At 39.0% G+C, this 20252-nt stretch overlaps 2 protein-coding genes across 2 annotated transcripts; both read left to right on the plus strand.

Annotated features, from left to right (window-relative positions):
- The first annotated feature begins 1225 nt into the window (after nucleotides 1-1225).
- On the plus strand, nucleotides 1226-2146 carry LOC141651618 (uncharacterized). The gene is made up of 2 exons (XM_074459322.1): nucleotides 1226-1412; nucleotides 1518-2146. The coding sequence occupies exons 1-2, from the start codon at nucleotides 1226-1228 to the stop codon at nucleotides 2144-2146; spliced, it is 816 nt and encodes a 271-aa protein (XP_074315423.1).
- Nucleotides 2147-2815: 669 nt separating this feature from the next.
- Nucleotides 2816-4778, plus strand: LOC141651619 (uncharacterized). Its single transcript, XM_074459323.1, has 3 exons — nucleotides 2816-3004; nucleotides 3115-3443; nucleotides 4196-4778. Exons 1-3 carry the CDS (start codon nucleotides 2816-2818, stop codon nucleotides 4776-4778), a joined length of 1101 nt encoding a protein of 366 aa, XP_074315424.1.
- The last annotated feature ends 15474 nt before the right edge of the window (nucleotides 4779-20252 follow it).

The raw sequence follows: 20252 nt of genomic DNA on the forward strand, positions 1-20252 counted from the left end.
CCCGGGCGTCTTGTGGAGAAGACGGGCGTCTTTGGGTGGTTTTGCCCGGGCGTCTTTTGGAGAAGCCGCTCGGACAAAAAGAGGGGAAGACGAGCGGATTTAAGGGGTGGACGAGCGGATTCCTTCAGGGGACGAGCGTCTTCAGTCTCGGGACGCGCGGATTGGCGAACAGCTTCTTTGTTTGACCTCGGATTGTAAAACGGACGTCATTTTCTCATCCGGACTCCTATTGGAGTGATTCAAAAGCCTAGATCACTTGTTTTTTCGACGCCGTTCCATCTAGCATATTTACAGAGCCAAAGGAGCAACTCTTGTTTTGGGTTTCGAGCAATTTCTTCTTGTAATGCCTCCCTCTCGTGATTCTTACTTTTAACCCTTTGATCCTTCTATATACACTTTATTCCTACATCTTTGGTCATCATTCTTGCCTCCTCTTCATACTAGTCCATCTAATATCATCAATAAGCTTCCAAATATGCACGAAAGACGGGAATTTCCGCCTTATTATCTCCTTTCCTACAAAACATGCACAATGCAATAGGAAAACGAAATAGGAAGGAATTGACGGATAAAATGGTCATGAAATGCTATAATAGTATGCAAAATAGGCTCAATTAGGGGACTAAATGTGCGCAAATAATGTTCACATCAGAGACTCCGGTTTGTTCCTGAGCACATTAGGAATAAGATGAGGGCCGAGTTCAGCACTTTCCGGATAACTGAGAGTATGACTGTGGCAGAATACTATAAGAGATTTAATGAGTTATCGCGCTACGCAGATGATTTGGAGCTGAGCCTATTGACCTTGGCTCTTCGATTCGATCAAGGGCTATCAGTGAAGATTCCGGAGAGGCTATATGTTGGGGTTCTTAAGGACCTGAAAGATGTGTATTAACGGGTTGGGAATGCAGAGAGGCTTATAGATATGGCTAAGGAGGCTAAGGAGAAACTGGGCGACAAGAGGAAGTCTGATAATGATAACAAAGGACAATCAGGGTTCAAGCGGGGTATCTACAATCAAGTTAACGCTTATTCTGGAGGGTCCGGATTCAGTGGTGGGTCGTCTTTTGGCGGTCGTGGTGGTCGTACCAACAGTGGCAGTTCCGGGGTGACTTGTTACAACTGCGGCGGTACTGGTTACAAGAAATATGAGTGCACTAGCTATGGAGGACTGGGTTTCCAGAGACAACACCAGGGAGGGTATTCTCAGGCACCGAGTTAGAGCATGGTAAGTAATAAACCGGCAGGGTTGTGGCCTAATCATCGTGGTCAAAGCCACAGCAACAACAGTTACTGTAACCGTAACAATGGAGGGGCTTATCAACGGCAGAGAGGCAATGCTAATCAGAATTCGGCTGCTAAGTATACAGCGTCAGCAAGCACAGTGCAGGGTGGAGCTCATAAGAATAGCGGCAAGCTGTTCATGATGGACAAGTAGGCAGCTGAGGAGGATGCGCAGGTCGTCACTGGTACTTTTCTCATTAATAATATGCCGACCTTTGTTTTATTTGATTCAGGGGACACACATTCTTTTGTATCTAAGGGACAGGCTTTGTCTATGGGTTTGAAGGAGTATGAGTATGTAAAAGATAATGTTGTCATACCGTCGGGAGAATCGGTGTCTTGTGGGAGATTGTATAAAGAGGTGTATATGGTCGTTGGGGAAGTTAAACTTCCGGTTAATGTGTTTAAGTTTCCTATGAGAGGGTTTGAGGTCATTGTCGGGATGGACTGGTTGGGTAAGTATAAAGCTAGTATAGATTGCCATCAAAAAAAGGTGACTTTGTGGGGTCCTAAGGGAACTAGAGTGTCTTACCGAGGGTTTGTGGTCAAGCCAAAGTTCAAGGCTATTGCAGCTATAACCTTGAAATCTTACATGAGGAAGGGGTGTCCTATGTTTATTTGTCACATTCGGGATAGTCGATCGGAGGAACCTACTGCAACAGAGATACCGGTTGTGGATGAGTTCGTGGATGTTTTTCCAGATGAGATTCCAGGGTTACCGCCAAAGAGGGACATCGATTTTAATGTGGAGTTGAAGCCGGGAACGAGACCTATATCTATGGCTCCTTACCGGATGGCACCGAAAGAATTGGAAGAGTTGAAGAAACGACTAGATGACCTGCTAGAGAAGGGGTACATTTGACCTAGTGTATCGCCGTGGGGAGCACCGGTGTTGTTTGTAAAGAAAAAGGATGGTAGTATGTGGCTATGCATCGACTACAAGGAGTTGAACCATGTTACGGTAAAGAACAAGTATCCGTTACTAAGAATTGATGACTTGTTCGATCAACTAAGTGGGGCTGGGGTGTTTTCCAAGATCGATTTGAGGTCGGGGTACCACCAGTTAAGAATTCGAGATGAGGATTTTCCTAAGACAGCTTTAAGATCGCGATATGGTCACTATGAGTAAGTGGTTATGCCTTTTGGGTTGACTAATGCACCAGCTGCATTCATGGATATGATGAATCGGATCTTCAGTCCTTTCTTGGACCAGTTTCTGGTGGTCGTCATTGACGACATTCTTGTCTATTCCAAGACTAAAGAGGAGCATGTGAAGCATCTACGATTGGTGTTGCAGAAACTACGCGATAACCAGTTGTATGCTAAGTTGTCCAAGTGCGAGTTTTGGTTGGAGAGGGTAGCTTTTCTGGGGTACGTGATTTTGAAAGATGGGGTGTCTGTGGATCCTAGCTAGATTGCAGCAGTGTCAAACTGGGAAGCACAAAAAAATGTGGCCGAAATTCGGAGTTTCTTAGGTTTGGTTATCTATTACAAGAGTTTTGTGAAAGACTTTTCTACCATTGCTAGGCCGATGACAGCTTTGATGAGAAAAGAGAATCGTTTTTGCTGGGATGAGGGTTATGAAAAAGCGTTCCAAACTTTAAAAGAGCGTTTAACGACAGCTCATGTCTTAACACTACCTGAGGGAGATGAGAACTTTGAGGTTTATACTGATGCTTCGAAGAATGGTCTGGGATGTGTTCTAATGCAGAATGGGAAGGTCATCGCTTATGCATCGAGGCAGCTGAAAACCTACGAAGAGAACTACCCTACTCAGATCACAAGAGTTTGAAGTACATCTTCACTCAAAAGAAACTTAATATGCGACAGAGGAGATGGATGGAGTTGATAGGGGACTATGATATGGAGATAATCTACTATGAGGGAAAGGCTAATGTTGTAGCTGACGCGTTGAGCAGGAAGAGTGTGCATTCTCTATGCAATGCTTTGTCACTAATGCAGCTAAAAGATGAAGTGACAAAGATGGGTATACATATGATTCACAAAAGGGACACCATCGGTGATTTGACAGCGGAACCGGAGTTTTATGATAACTTGAGACAGACAAAATTGTTCGATCCTAAAATTCAGGAATGGAGAACAAGGATAGGTAATAGCAATATGTCGCGATTTTCACTTCACGAGGATGGGAGTGTTCGGTATGATGGTAGGTGGTGCGTTCCTGAGGATGCGAAAATGAGAAAGGTGCTCATGACTGAGGCTCATTGCACTCCTTATTCAGTACATTCGGGTGGTGACAAGTTGTACAAGGACTTGAAAAAGACCTTTTGGTGGCCCGGAATGAAGAAAGATGTCGCGGATTTTGTAGCTAGATGCTTGACTTGCCAAAGGATGAAAGGTGAGCAACGAATACCGCAGGGTAAGGTTCAATCTCTTGAGGTACCAGAGTGGAAATGGAAATCTATCTCGATGGATTTTATTGTCGGGCTACCAAGGACTCAGCAGGGTAACAACATGATTTGGGTGATTGTGGATTCACTGACCATGTTAGCTCACTTCATACCAATGAAAGATACATGGAGCAAGTTGTAGCTGGCTAATGGTTACCGAAATCATGTGGTGAGGTTACATGGGGTACCAAAAGATATAGTATCAGATAGGGATGCAAGGTTCATATCACACTTATGGCAGGAGTTGCAGGAATTGATGGGTACTACATTGAAGATGAGTACAACTTTTTATCCTATGTCGGACGGCCAAATAGAACGAACCATAAAGACCTTAGAGGACATGTTAAGGCTTGTGTTATGGAATTTGGTGGTAGCTGGGAAGACCGGCTGGATTTGATAGAGTTCTCATATAATAACAGCTATCATACTAGTATTGGGATGACACCTTTTGAGGCCTTATATGGACAGAGGTGTAGGAGTCCCATTTGTTGGGATGACAGTGCAGAGGCCGTGGTTTTGGGTCCAGACATGGTACAGGAGATGGTTGAGCAAGTAAAGCTGATTCATCAAAAGATAAAGGCGGCCCAGGATCGACAAAAGAGTTATGCGGATCTACATCGACGAGCAGTGGAGTTTCAAGTGGGTGACAAGGTCCTTTTGAAAGTGTCACCTATTAAGGGTGTCATGTGTTTTGGCAAGAAAGGGAAATTGAGTCAGAAGTACATTGGACCGTATGAGATTCTTGATCGGGTAAGCGAGGTAGCCTATCGATTGGCTTTGCCACCGACGCTTGATCGAGTGCATAACGTTTTCCATGTGTCCCAACTTCGGAAGTATATGACTGACCCATCTCACGTACTTGAGTTTGAACATATTGAATTGGATAAAGCACTTACTTATGTTGAGACACCGAAAGAAATCTTGGATCGCAAAGTGCGCAAGACAAGGAAGGGCGAAACTTTGTTACTTAAAGTGTTGTGGTCTAATCATATGGTTGAAGAGGCCACTTGGGAAGTGGAGGAGGCTGTGAGAGAACGTTATCCCCACCTTTTTGATCATGTATGGTTGGTTACGGGGTCGTAACCTATTTCTTTAAAGGGGGTGAGAGATAATCGCATGTGTTTTGGGGTAGTTTTCGGGTGGTTATAGACGTTCATAGGTTGTTGTGTCGGTGATGGGGTGTCTTTTTGGGGGCAGTGTTGGGGTGGTTATAGACGTTCATAGGTTGTTGTGTCGGTGATGGGGTGTCTTTTGGATCATTGCAGTAGTTGGCTTTGTGGTTTTGCGTTGTGTCGGACTTAGGTGAACTTCGGGGACGACGTTCGTTTTTAAAGAGGGAAGACTGTAATACCACAGGTTTTTGGTTGCAGGTAACTCGGTTGAGTAGGGCTTACTCGAGCGAGTTGGCTGTCGGGCGTCTTAAGTTGGGTTCTGGAACGTCAGAACTCGATCGAGTAGGTTAGTATTCGGTCGAGTTAGGCTAACTCGATTGAGTCGGTTCTGTACTCAGTCGAGTTGCCGGTCTAATGAGGGTTTTTCCGCTGTTTTGATTTTTATGATTGGGGAAGTATATAAAGTTGTTTCAGCTGTTCTTAATCTTTTTCTAATCATTTTTTTAAAACCTAAACTACAAACATATTCCCTAATCATTCTAATCATCACTTAGCCGGATTCAAGGGGGTTTTCACATCGTTCCTTCGCGTCGATTCTTTGGTAAGCTTTGTACTTTTGTCCTTATGGTTATAGTGTTATCATTGTTAAACCCTAATTAGATTTTTTGGGGGAATTAGGGTATATTTTGATGGTATGATATGTATATAGGTGACGAGTTCGTAGAAGAGCCTTTCTGATCTTGTTGCTGTGATTGTCCGGATTGCAAATAAGGTAGGGTTTTCCCTACTCAGTCGATTGTGTAATTGTCTATGTGTATTGCGGTTATTATTGCTTTTTTTATCATTGTTGTTGAGATTGGTTGGAGGAGATGGTGATGGTTGCGGTTAAGATTATTTTGTGAGCCATGTCGAGAGATGGTCTCATTCTCATGTTCGCCTCTTGTGTCTCTCGTCACAAGCGGGATGTGCACATTAATGATCTGGGTTCGCTCGTTGCGATGATCGGGAATTTGGTGGGCAAGGCTGGGGTCCCCCACCGGCGGTGTGGCTTACCTGTTGCGATGGGTAACCAGTGATTGGTGGTTGTTGGACGTGGTGATTGACTGATTGCATTACTATAGCTGTTTCCGCTGCGTACATTGTTGGTTATACAGTTGACTGACCCCGTTTTATGTTTTCAAAACTGTGGTGATCCATTCGGGGATGGTGAGCAGTTGGCTTAGCACGTGATAATTGTTGATGGTTGATTGGATAGCTTGCAGGGCGTGGTCGGGCGCTGTCATCACTAGTCGTCTTAATGCTTTAGCTGACATTAGTTTACTTTGAGACTTTATTCCAGTTGTACCTTTTTCCTTTAGAGTTTGTTTTGAAGAGTGTAAACTTTATTACTCATTTTCATTTAAGTCGTTCTTTATTGTTACTATGATGCGTACTACCTCAGGCAACTGAGATGGTAGCACCCCTATATGCTATGGTGGTCCTTGATAAGGCACTTTGGTATATGGGGGTGTTACAAAGGCTGAGGTGGACCGACTTGTGAGCGCTAAAGGTGTACGAATGTTTGACTTTGTATTCCGTTTCATAGATATGGAAGACCCTTCCATTTCCTATGATACGAGGCGCAGAGCTTTTGGATTTTGCCTTCTTCACTGCTTTGTCTTAAATGGCCGTGTTGATGCGGAAATGAGAAGTGACCCGCGAATCTTAGGCATTATCGAGTAAATGGAACTCCGCAAGAGCCCAGCTTGCTTGGTATTAGGAGAGACCATCTTAGGGTTGGATAACCGAAAGGCGAACTGTAAGCTCCCGTATCTAGGAAGTCCCATCATTTTACAGGTAAAACGATCCCGTCTTCTGCCTTTTTCTTTTTTTCTTTTCGTTTTTTTTCGTGAGTCCGTAAGACGAAGGGGTATTAACATTTGTTCTTTTTGTAGATTTGGCTGATGGAGAGGCTACGATTGATCGAGCCCCCAGTTGATGTGCTTGGATACCGATCAATATCGATCGTGATGAGGACGAGGCTATACATGGTGGACTTTACCCGAGTGTGCAACTATTGGGGGAACAAACTAATGAGCGAAGGAGGTCCCTTGATCAGATGGATCGTCCCTTGGTGGCATCTCAGTTCCTACCCGATCTATTCGTGTCCCGGGCCTGGAGTTCATGGTTACCATATTTCCGGAGAGGTTGATGAGGCAAGTGGGCATGAAGCAGAAAATTCCGAAACTTGACACCATACTGCAGACAACACCGGCGAACACCTCTGAGTCTTTGTGCGACTGGGCACTTCGTTGGGCCCAAAGGAACATGTGGTTTATATTTGTCCCAATTGGTTCGTTGTGGGTGTCGGATTCTTACTTGCAGTGGAGGAAGGCTAGCCTCTCGGTGGAGCACGAGAAGCTAAGGAAGCATGGGCCGATTGACTATAAGATCCGCGAGGTGGCGAAAGAGAACCAGAAATACTTGACGGAAGAAGAAGAAGAAGAAGCTGGATTCCGAGTCGTCCGCCCGAAGAAGAAGCCAAGGAATGCTCCTGTTGAGAAGATGGTTGTGGATCGGAATGGAAAGACTAGGCCTCGAGAAAGACCATTGTTGATTAGGTAAGAGATAATGCAAGAGCGTCCCCCTCGAGGTCGAGATAAGAAGTATGATAAAAATGACAAAGGCAAGGGAAAGATGGAAGAATGGGAATAGCCTAATTCTTTATTAGTATTTATTATTATTGTTGTTGTAATAAACGGGGGGTTTTTTAGAATCCTAGCCTAGCATTTATTTAAGCATTTATTATCGGATGTATTATTTGGCGTATTACTAATAGATGAATAAACTGGTCATTTTAGTTAGAAACTGTAAATCAATTCCTTTTATTTATTCTTTCGAAATTCAAGTGCCAAAGAAAATGTCCTTCTATCACTACTACACACACCTTACTTTGCCCACGCTTTATTGGGCTATTCCCGACGCTTAAAAGCGTCGCCATTTTATTTCTCGACGCTTTTAGAAGCGTGGTTTTTTGGGGCGTCATGAAATTTTGACGGTTTTTAGCGTCAACCTTGTAGACGCTTTTATGTGTCGAGAGCAGCGACACTTTTAAGCGTCAAAGTTTATCTACACTTTTTCGCGTCGAAATTTTGAATTTCTCTACGCTTTTTCCTGTCACTAGACAAATTCACTAATACTATCTTCGTCAATACGATTTGAATTAAATCATATAAATTACCAGCTAATGACATCATAAATTAAAGTGTGTATAAATAACATTAATTTGACTAGAACCAAAACAAAATTTTATACCATAAATTAAAATTGCAATTATCAAATTACATGCTTTCAAAATTCAAAAAAAAAATAAAAAAAAATATCGTAATTATTTTATCCGAACAATCGAACAATAGAAATAAGAAATATCCCTATTAATGCTTTTCAGCAAAAATAATAAACTGTTTCGAAACGATTAGATTTAAGCCAAAAGGTGCAACTAATCTACTCCAGAAAGTGAATTCAAGATTTGGTCCTTCTATCCGGATGCACCGCCACCATTAGTTGAGTCGGATATCTACATGCAAGGAAATTAAATTTCATTAACAAGGCAATCAAGTAGGAAGTTGTGCTACTAATAACAAAAAGAATTCAAAATACTACATACTTAAGAAACCATACATAAAAAAAAAAAGATGATTACATGAACCTTAATGAACACTTAACAGCGCTAGCACTTACCTTACACTAACCGCTACAGTTGCTAGCTATTTATTACATGCCAAATATGCTACTCCCTCAGCTCCGACTCTGATTCTTACCATTTTCATATAAAGACTGGCCGATTGGGTTCACGTTGTTCTTAGTTTCAAATTATTCTTTGAATTTTGACCGGCAAGCGCAATTTCGTTCAGCCAACTGAATCAATAGTACCCTTTTAAAAAGTTCCTGAACTTTAAATATGTTAAAAGAGTTGCTAAAAACTAATGTATGCATCGTATTAATTACAGATATTAGGATTTCGATAATAGAAAACGTATTCATAGGGTAACGAAATTTGTATTCGTCAAATTAACAAGACCTCCGAGATGTTAGGAGAATCATCTACTCCATTCATCCACATAAAACTGATCACTCTAAAGCGCCACTGATTTTCAAGAAAACAAAACATAAAACCTTTACTGGCACTATCTAAGTAAAACATATGCCAAACCCTCTGATTTTACTCGCTTGTATGTTTGTTTAATGGAGGTATTTGTGGATGCTACTGTAATATCTTCATTTATAAAGTCATCATTATTTTGATGGAGCAAGAAGCACACTGTTAAAATGTTGATGATATGTCCATAAGTACTCACTAACCACCACAATAATAACCGTGGATCCATCTATGAAACTTTGTATGTTAGTAACCACTCAATTGAAATTAAGAACTGAGCATTAGCGATAGCACCGACTTAGATGATAGGAGTCCGAACAGACAGCATAAACATATTACCTGAACTTCAATGCCAAGAGTTGGAACCTTTCTAAAAACATCCCTCAGACTACGACGAACACAGACAACAAGTCCTTGACCTTCTCGAATGGGGGGAGGGGGGTAACATGAACCTTAATGAACACTTAACAGCGCTAGCACTTACCTTACACTAACCGCTACAGTTGCTAGCTATTTATTACATGCCAAATATGCTACTCCCTCAGCTCCGACTCTGATTCTTACCATTTTCATATAAAGACTGGCCGACTTGATCACGTTGTTCTTAGTTTCTTACTATTTTCATTCTTATCACCCTTGTTCACTTAAATATCCGGATGATAAAAATCAAGCAGGTTTTTTTTGGGGAGGGGGGGGGTAACACTCAGTAATATACTCAAGAATCGTCAAACTCCGACAGAGACCAAAACCAATGCTACGACATTTCTAGGTTTCAATTACCTCCACAAGTACTCAAGTCTAATCCAAAATACCAACTCATAGTCATTTGCACACGCCTTCGTGGCTATACTGATCAATATACCGCAACACTCCAAACAATGTAAAAATACTAATGAGTCATTTGCACACGCCTTTGTGGCTAAATGATCAATATACCTCCACACTCCAAACAACAAAAATAAGCAGTACTTTACATCTCAATTCTCAACACAATACTAACAGTAATCAAGGGATTCCCTAGTGGAAACCAACAAAGTTTTACACCTAACTACAACAATTTACACATTGGTCACAAATTCTTACTTGTGAATGGTGACGGTCACAAGTTTATGACGTCTCGCAACTATTTTAAATAACGTTAAGAATGAAAGGGGTTGCGGGCAACAACTAACCCTAAGGCATATAACCGAGCATCATTCCTATAGAACCATTCAGCATAGATAAAACTATCAAACTGAATCATACTACGATTCAGTACTATATTAAATTTAAAGACAACATAAATATAAAAATACCTTTGAGTTCAAGGATGATTTTACAAGTTGGGCTATCTCGGGCGACGGCATTCCCGAACTCATACCTTCCAAGATTTTATACAAGATGCTATTCGTCTCATTCAACTTGGTTTGCTTTGACTCTTCTTTGTCCTTAGTCAAACTTAGAACAGACTTTTCCATATTTTGCACCTTTTCCACATGCTTGAGTTCCAAAGAACTACCATCTCCAGAATTAAAAGTCTCTTTCCTTAAAATACTGTGCACCCCAAATACATCACTTCCTTTCACGTCGAAACCATAGCCTAACGGGCGTTTAGGGATATCTTCCCCATACATTAGTTTACTGAAAGCTTCATTTTGAATTTGCGCTTTGGGCTTGGTAGGATTAGTTGCAAGTTTAGATTGAACATAAGTATCGCATCCAACGCACACATTAAAAAAATGCTTAGTATGTGTCAATTTACAAGAAATTTTAGAGTACATCAAACATTTTTATTATATATGAGTACCACAAATTCTTCCGTTATTGTATCTTTCACATATGACCCATCTTTCCTCTTATGAGTTTGCTTGAAAACCTCCAATTGATTGGCTCCCTTTTGTTCTTTTCTTCCTGTGAGTCATCAGTGAGTAATTAGCTTATACACCTAAGCTTGTATTTAATTCTAAATAAATGTAAAGATGGTGGTAATCATCAATAAAGGATAAAATATTTACAAACTCCGCCCGTATATTAGCATAGCTTATTGACCCGGTTGTGTGAACATGATTTTGTGATGCACGGGCCTCTTTTCCGCATTCAGAAAATTTCTGCATTAAATAAAATAGACATTACATAGAGTCTTGACATTATGAAAAAATAGTGAAGATAATAAAAGCAACTATTTAATTTTGGGCAAATACCTTTCCCTTGTCAGAATACCAATAATCCACTAAATGAATCCAACTATCAAGAGGGACCCCTCCTGGTTTAGTTTGGTAGATTTCTTGTTTAGTTTTTTTCGTGGGTTTAAACAAAGTCTTCTTCAAGTCGTGCCTATATTGTCTCACACTATTGCCTGCACGCTTCAGAATACCTTTGTCATAGCCATCACCATCGGGAATAACAAAATGATCCTTCGAAAAAAAAAAGGTTAATTTAAACAAAAAAAAATATGAGCTGACCAAACTAGCACAATTATCCATGTTATGAAGTTAGTAACAACATACCCGAATACACTTGATGATTTCAACTTTGAAAATTTCAGGCACACGGTGCCAATTTGTCTCTCCAATTGGACAAAATCTTTCCTTCCGAGCCATATTACCAATGAATTTAACGAGGATGTGTCCTCCCATTTTGAGTGGCTGATGAAATTAATTAAAAGTGACACAATACCTCCCTTTAGTACACCATACATCATGCGGTTGAATTGGACCGCTGACCTTTTCAATATTTCCTTCATTATCTACCAAAACACATAAATACATATGTTCATATCTCAAAACATATTTTTATACTTTTCTAGTGACATAACAATATACAAAATAAATGATAATACCAAAATTGGACGCAGGGAATGCAGGAGGAACTTAAACATATTTTTATATAGTTAAGGAACTCAAACCTAAGACCGTTAGTTTTTCCGTTAACTATCAACAATATCACTGTAACTGAAAGACTTATTTTAATATCACTGCACTACTAGAAAATAGGGAAAAGAAAGCATTAATAAGTTTGGTGAGCATAGAAAACTATATCATACTAATGTCATGGAGTAGTGGCGGCAGTCCCAACACACAATTCCACACAAACCAACAAAGAACTACAATCATCCAAATTTAGATTGATACATGCATAAACACAAACTAATACAATTTCTATCTGCTCAATCTAAACAAAGCACAGCCAACCAAATTAAAAATGGAGAAAAACATAGCATAAAAGCAAAAAAAGATTGAAAGAAGAATACATGTTTAGGTGCATCAGAAAGCCTGAAAGTCCAAGCATGATCAACAAGGAAGACATTAGAATGCTTAGACATGAAATCAGATGTAAGAAGAAGGCGTCTTTGAAGACCATTTTCACAAGGATCAATAAGGAAGGAATTTCCAGCATCAAATGTTTCAGAAGGGAGCTTTCGAAAGAGTTGAGGGTATAGAGACTCAGATAACCCAGTTGCTGTTAGAAGGATGCCATGAACTTTCATTTTTTTTCATTTACTCAGTTATGAAGGTTAATTTGCACTACTAGTATTATCTCATTAAATTTGAACTGTCCAAGCTATCTTTGTATTCTTTTAGTTTGGTACAATAAGCATTAAGCCTCTTGCTACAACTCAGGTTGATAACACTTATAATAATGGTTGAATTTACCAGCTATTACCCACTGACAACTCATCTACAGAGGTGATATGATAATAATGGTTGTGTATACAAAACCAGAGATTCTCACATAGACAACAAAAATTAAACGAAAATAACTCAGAAAGCCAACCATGACAACAAAAATTAAACAAAGAGAACTTACCCATAAGTAGAACCTTCTCATTTTCGTCAAATTCTACATTATCAGGCCAATCGTGTACCACACTACGACGTTTCGGTTTGAAAGATTTTAGACGAGTTACATTAGCATCTTGTTGGTTCAGAACTTCTTCATGCTCGATCGATGATTTCTCAATTGTGTTAGACCTATTACACCCATTGTTGGTCCTGCTAACAAGTTCAGATGGTAGCGGACGACAAGTGGGTTGAGACATTGACAATAATGCAGGCTTTGCACTATTACTAGTGGACTTGAGAGTCACAACTTGTGCTTGTTCCTCAAATTTTTGAGATACATCGGGCTGTTTGGCACAGAGTTGTGGGGCTTTTCCATTAGCAGAATCATGCAAATTTCGAGTGACATAGGTCTTTGAATGTAGGTGATTTGTAGTAAAAGACCAATCATTCATAGTAGAAGTTTTCCACAAAGGATCAGGTGGTTTAACTCCTCCTACTTGTGCCTCTTTCCCCGTTTTTTGAGATGCATCAGGTTGCTTGGCAGACAGTTCTTGGGATTTTCTAGCAACAAGATCATAAGAATTTCCGGGGACATGGGTCTTTGAAAGTAGGGGGTTTGTAGTAAAAGATCCGTCAGGTTTCTTAATAAGTTTAACTCCTCCTACTTGTGCTTGTTCCCCCCTTTTTTGAGATGCATCAAGTTGCTTGGCAGAGAGTTCTCGGGCTTAAATTGAGCCCTGGTCCTTTTGCTTCGGTAACTCATCCTTGAACGTGATACTCGTTAATAAATCCTAAAATGAACATTAAATCCATTAGTTGTATATAATAGTAAAGGTCAACGAGCATATAATAATATTTATTATCTTCTTACCCTCATAAAAGGATGATGGGAACTCTTTTACTTGAGGAAATGCTTGAAGTAGAAGTTCAAGTAACTTGTTAAATGACTCAATAGACCAATGAAACATACATTTAATATGGTATAAATGTAAAAGGAATGAGAGCTTTGAGAAAGATTGACAGCCTTCGTAAAGTTCCTCGATTTCTATATTATTCTAACCAAAGTTTTTTTGTTTTTCTTTTAGTTTTGACACAATTTTTGAAGGCATTACATATTTAATGAGAGCAACTCGCATAAATCTCAATATGAGATCTCTACCGACGACGATAATTGATAACTGCTTATTTTTTTTATCAATTCTTTAATGGAATATTTCATCCGCTTCAATCAATTGTTTGCCTTCAATTAAGATACCTCTTATAAAGAAATTATTAAATCACATAATCAGAACATTGTAGAATAAAAGTATCAATCACATACACGAGAACGAAATTATTACGTGATGTCAAAGTAACAAGGCTTACTTATTGTAGCTAAAGTAAAAAAGACAAAGTTTTAATAATAAATGAAAACTAAAATAGTAATTCGAAATACCCACCGTAAAAAACTATGAAGTAGCGCCAGGTGTCCAAACTTTGGTCCAAATTCCAATTATCAGGATCCTGCCTCAAATTAAAGACTATAAAGCGATAAATAAATACTACGGAGTACAATATAAAGAACTATAAGACCTGACTATTAAAGAGTCACAAGAACCTAACCGTTGTTAATCTTAATTAAGGATTATCAAATACTTTCCTGAAATATTTAACTATACCATAAAGGCCAAAATGCACTTTTTAGGCTCTGCTTACTAATTGTGAATAGATTAATAAAGAAAAAGGCAAGAAAATCAAAATTATGCTAGTGCTTAATTTTCAAGCATTCAGAGAACATGATTTTCCAAAATTTTATCATGCACATCTATTGAAATTATGATAAACCATTTGCAATGAAATAATGAACTAATATATATAATAGTCTTGCAATGATAAAAATAATCATCAATACGCTTCCAAACAAATCGGTTGGGGATGGAAACGTATATGCAAGCCAAAGGATAACTGTAGAGGCTCGTAGTAATCAAAATTGGATAGCTCGGGAATACTCGGTTACTATTTGGTATGCCAGTCTGAGAATTAAGAAGGGGAGAGATAAAAGTAGTAAAAAGAATAAGAAGAAAGGGACCTCGGCCGAGTCTAAACATGAGACTATGAGAGCGAACACAAGAAGGGGTTGAGACCTGTTTTGTGGTTTAAACCAGATTTCTTTTTTGATGACAGGAGAAACTACTGCCTTTGCTAGATATATTAGCTAACAAACTCGAGACTTTTAGGACACTAAGGTATGCAGCGATTTTCTATACTTACGCCTACTACTGCTTTAACTCTTTTTCTGATATGCATAGTTTTTATGTTGGAAATTAATGTTCTCAGTATCTCAATTTTATGCGAATTCTCTATACTTACGCCCAATACAAGAAGTAATTGCTCAATATTTATTAATAACTCTAAAAAAAAAGATAAGTTTCAGAAATTTGCACAAAATAGTAAGCATAACAAAGAGCGAAATTTTTTCATTGAAAGTGGAATCAAAGGAAATTTGCACAAAATAGTAAGCATAACTGGGACAGACAAGTTTAGAGCACCTGGAATATCCCTAAACATTCAATCATTACTTGGTTGATTATGCATAAGGCAATGAATGTCAAAGAAAAGTTGTTCAGGAGTGGTAACTTCTATATTTGTGAACTAGATGAAGAAACCCATGAACACATTTTTTTTTCAATTATACTTACAGCAGAATTATTCTTTGGATGATTGAGACTTGGTGTAAATTGCAGATTTTCTAAAGTGATGCACTTCAGGGAAGGGGAGTAAAGAAAGGCTCGAAGTTGAGAAGGAAAGCTTACTTTCTTATTGTTACTTTCTGCTATTATGGTATATGGCGCGAGAAGAACAAAAGCGAGAATAATGATGCGGTGGATAGTCCAGGAACGATTGTCAAAGAGATCATCAACTTTGTGCAGACTATACTCAAAGCAAAGTTCAGCATCCAGTTCACAATTCTGATGCTAAATGGTAGAACATTTTGGATAAATAGAGCTGGCTAGTTAGCTCTATTAGTATAGCTATATTTGATGTTTTCAGTCGAATATTAGCTAGCATATTGTTTCCTTGTAAAAAAAAAAACAATTTTGTTTTTTGTTGTTTCTGATGCTAGCTCCTTTAGTTACGCCACTGATCATTACAAGTACATAACAAGAAAAGGAAAAAAAATAGGAACTTTAAGAAAAAAGTTCAAGCAGAGTTCATCTTAAAGAACAAACATTAACGCGCGATTAAATAAATCCATGCGGATTTGGCCTAAAGCCGACAATATCATACTAATATGAGAGAGTGGTAAAAGCGGCAGTCCCAAGTCCCAAGAAACTAACACAGAATTAAAGAAATAAGAATGTTTTTACCATAACTTCAGCAAAAAGTTACTGTAAACAGTATAAATTGCACTCTGTATACTATTACAGTATTACTAATGATTAGATTAACAAAAATTGAGATGAACCCATTTGAATTAACCACAATTTAAGAAAACCCAGATGATATGTATGATCAAAAGTAATGAAAAACTCACCAGTTCATCATTGCTCTGCATCAAAAGTACACTATTTTCTTGAATAAAAAGCATAAAAATAGAGGTTTTTTGTTAAATAAACAAAAAAAAAGAAGCAAGTGAAGATAATATAGATAATTAAGTATTTAAAATAGATCTGGTGTTGAAAAGTAAAGAGCAGCTGAAAATGAAATGAGTTGGGTGGAAGTGGTTGTACTTGTTACTCCGCCATTGACAGAAACTAGTATTTAATGAAATAGAAAATGGACATGTTGCTTTTTCCAGTGCTTACCTTGTCTATTACAATTTTCCTTCTACCCTAAGCTATATAACTTGTGTCAGACTCAGAGCTGCTCTCCAAAACATTAATCTGTAAACACCAACTCACTCACAGCTCTCCAAAACATTAATCTGTTTAGACCAGTCTAACAGTCTATCAAACCAAAGCCAAAAGAAAATCAAATGAGCTCAATTCCCTGGAACTATTATCTGTATCAGTCACCACATCATATAAAAAACTCTGCAATCACATAATTGTTGAAATTTTGAAGAAGAAAAACAAAAACAGGTAAGAAAAATGTTCAGGTTTGCTTCTGGAATCCATCGTGCTATGAATAAGACTGAAGGATTCACAAAGAGTGGTGAGTCTCTTACCACAGAAGATATGCAAAATTTATGTACCGTAGGCCCAGTTCCCACCTGCAAACAAGCACAAAACCGCTAAGGATAACATGACAAACACAATTTTTAAATCAAATAAGTGAATAATAGGATCATACAAACATGTGAATAAACTCTTTTTCATAATCGCCTACAGAGATAGGTGATCGCCAAACAAGCATGCTACACAAATTAAGACTATCAAGTGTGCACACATCAATACACTGGCAGTAGACATCGGACTATTGGATTTAATTGCTCACATTGTCAAACTGTAATGGGGATTAGAAAAGATCACATCTAACACAACAAAAGTATGGCACTCGCTTTAGTAGAAACTTTCAAGACAATATCCAGTTATCGACACCAATAAAAAGTATATACTATTGCCATTATCCCAACTGTCTTCATAAGCATCTAAAACCCTTTGCGTGTTGCATTATAAACCGAAGTAATAACTGACATAATTTCTCCATATATGGGTATTTGGGTGAAAACGTCAACTAGGGCAATTATGAGTTTCAATTATGAACCCGACTAACTGTGTTCAACAATAAAGCTCTATGGTACTCGAATATATAATATCGTAATCTGAGTTTCAATTATGAACCCGACTAACTGTATTCGACATCATCGTTCTTAATATGAAACAGCAATGAACAATACACAAACAAAACAACGATGAGCAATACAAAGACCTGTGATGATGATAAAACAATTAAAAGCAATAACAAATTGATTAATTACGTACCTATTCAGCTGATGACGATGATCATCAATGAGAATCGCGATTCAATCTGATAAGCAATTGCGATAGCTGATGAATATACGACAACCCAATAGTAAATGAATTTAATTAATTAATTGATTACGAGAATTGGGGGAGAATAGTAGGTCTGCAATTGAATTAGGGTTTGAACTGAATTTTTTGGGGGAGAAATTGATCGAGGAGATGGATGGTTAATTAGGGATTTAGGAAGTTCATATTTTTTTGGGGGGAAAACAATTGTACGGCGGGGAAGGTGAAACAACAGCGCGAGAATGAATTTTTTGGTTTAGTTTTAGCGGTTTATTTATTAAAATTATTATTAAATTACTAAAATGGTCTATGAGTGGGAAAAATGGGTCTACGCCTTTAAAAGCGTCGACCATAAAGCGTCGGGAACGCAAGGGATTTGTTGTAGTGTATTTATATTTTGGAATTAAAAAAAGTTGGGTTGTATCCTGTGAAGGATTGCCTACGTATTCATTGAAAATGAAATCAAACCCATAACGTAGTTCAAAATAGAAAATGTAAAGGAATAAATGTTCGAAGCAAGAGCTTATAATGAACGAAAGGAATAAGCACGGTGCTTTACTTACTCTTAAGAATGCAAGTAAGTTATTCGATGATACTGAGGATAAACAAAAAAATGTCAAAATGCAAGAGCAAGGTGACACTAACTTCGAGGCTGGCTGGGGCCGTGTATTACGTGTCGCAGGAGCGGCACGTGGATCCCACGTGGCACGTTTTTTAGGTCTATTCTAAGGGTAATATCGCTTAAGTTGGTCTAGATTAGTCTGATTTGAAAACTCATTCCCGTCTAGGTCTGTAATTCTAACCGCACCCCCGAGAGTATAGATTTTACTAGATAAGGCTCCGCCCAATTAGGCTTGAATTTTCCCCTTGGGTCGACTGGTAGAAGAGCTCGGACGGATTTAAGCACTAGATCTCCCTCTTTGATGTTTCGGGGTTTGACTCTCTTGTTGAAGGATCTCCTAATCCGTGCTTTATATGTCTGCACATTATGCAAGGCAAGTAATCTTCGTTCGTCCAAGAAGACGAGTTTTTCGTACCTATCCCTATTCCATTCTACTTCCGGGATTTGGCTTTCAAGTAGAATGCATAGAGACGGGATCTCTAGCTCTACTGGCTGTACGGCTTCCAAGCCATATGTTAAATAAAAAGGAGTACCCCCAGTGGGCGTCCTGACTGAGGTTCGATATCCCCATAATGCAAAGGGTATTTTGCTAGGCCAGTCAGGATAGTTGTAGATCATTTTCTTGAGGATCATGATGACATTTTTGTTTGCTGCCTCTACCGCACCATTAGTCTGAGGTCGATAAGACGAAGAGTGATGATGCTTGATCTTATACTTGGCCAACAACTGTTCAATTTCAGCTTGGAAATGAGACCCGTTGTCACTAATTATCTCATGCGGACACCCATATCAACAGATGATATTGGTTTGTATGAACTTAGCCACATGCTTGGATCTTATTAGAGTAGCATAGGACACTGCTTCTACCCATTTCGTGAAGTAATCGATGGGCACCAAAATGAAACAATGACCTCCCGTTCCAGCTGGAGTGATCTTCCCGATGATGTCGATTTTCCAAGTAGAAAACGGCCAAGGAGATGTCATCATATATAGTAGAGATGGTGGGACGTGTTGCACATTCCCGAAGATCTGGCAATTGTAGCAATGCCTTACGTACTTGATGCAATCTGTTTCCATCGTTGTCTAGTAGTATCCTAGACGCATGATTTTCTTTCCATCATTGGTTCACTCATATGAGGACCGCACTCTCCATCATGGACTTCTTCCATAACTTTCTTTGCTTTTGAATGATCAAGGCAAAGCAGAATGACACCTTATGGCATTATCTTGTATAACTCCCCTTGATTCAGGACATATTGAGATGCTAGTAAACGAATCGCTCGTTGTCTCCTCTTATTCATATTGGGTGGGTATGCACCATTGAGCTTGTCATTCAAAGTGGCTTGATACCAAGGCTCCTGTTGATTTTCGTTTTCATCGGTAAGAAAGTGTACATAAGCTGGTTCAGACCGTCGCTCGATGCACAGTGGCATTTCTATCATGTTGTCGGGCATGTTGATCAAGGATGCAAGTTTCGCAAGAGCGTCTGCAAACTAATTTTCTTCTCAAGGTAAATGCAAATAGACAACTTGGTCGAAGAAGTGAGCCACATGATCTATCCTGGCTTGATATGGTGCAAGGCATTTACTCCGGATTTTCCAAGATCCAGTAATTTGATTGATGATTAAAGACGAGTCGCCATGGACTCGGAGTCTCTTGATGCCTAAATTGACTGTTGCTTATAAACCGATGAGGCAGGCCTCATATTCTGTCGCGCTATTAGTCACCTCGAAGTCGAGTTTGACATAAATTGGTGCATGCTCGCCTTCAGGAGAAATGAGCAACACTCCTATACTGTACCCTATGAGATTGGAAGCCCGATCGAAGTAGAGATCCCATGATTCTGCATTGGTGTGTAGAATATCTTCATCTGGAAATGACCATGTATCTATTACTTAGGTATCATGAATTGGGTTGTCTGCGAAGAATCCGGCTACTGCTCGTCCTTTAATGACCTTCAAAGGTACATATT

This window comes from Silene latifolia, chromosome 4 (assembly GCF_048544455.1).
Source record: "Silene latifolia isolate original U9 population chromosome 4, ASM4854445v1, whole genome shotgun sequence".
NCBI classification, from domain to species: domain Eukaryota; kingdom Viridiplantae; phylum Streptophyta; class Magnoliopsida; order Caryophyllales; family Caryophyllaceae; genus Silene; species Silene latifolia.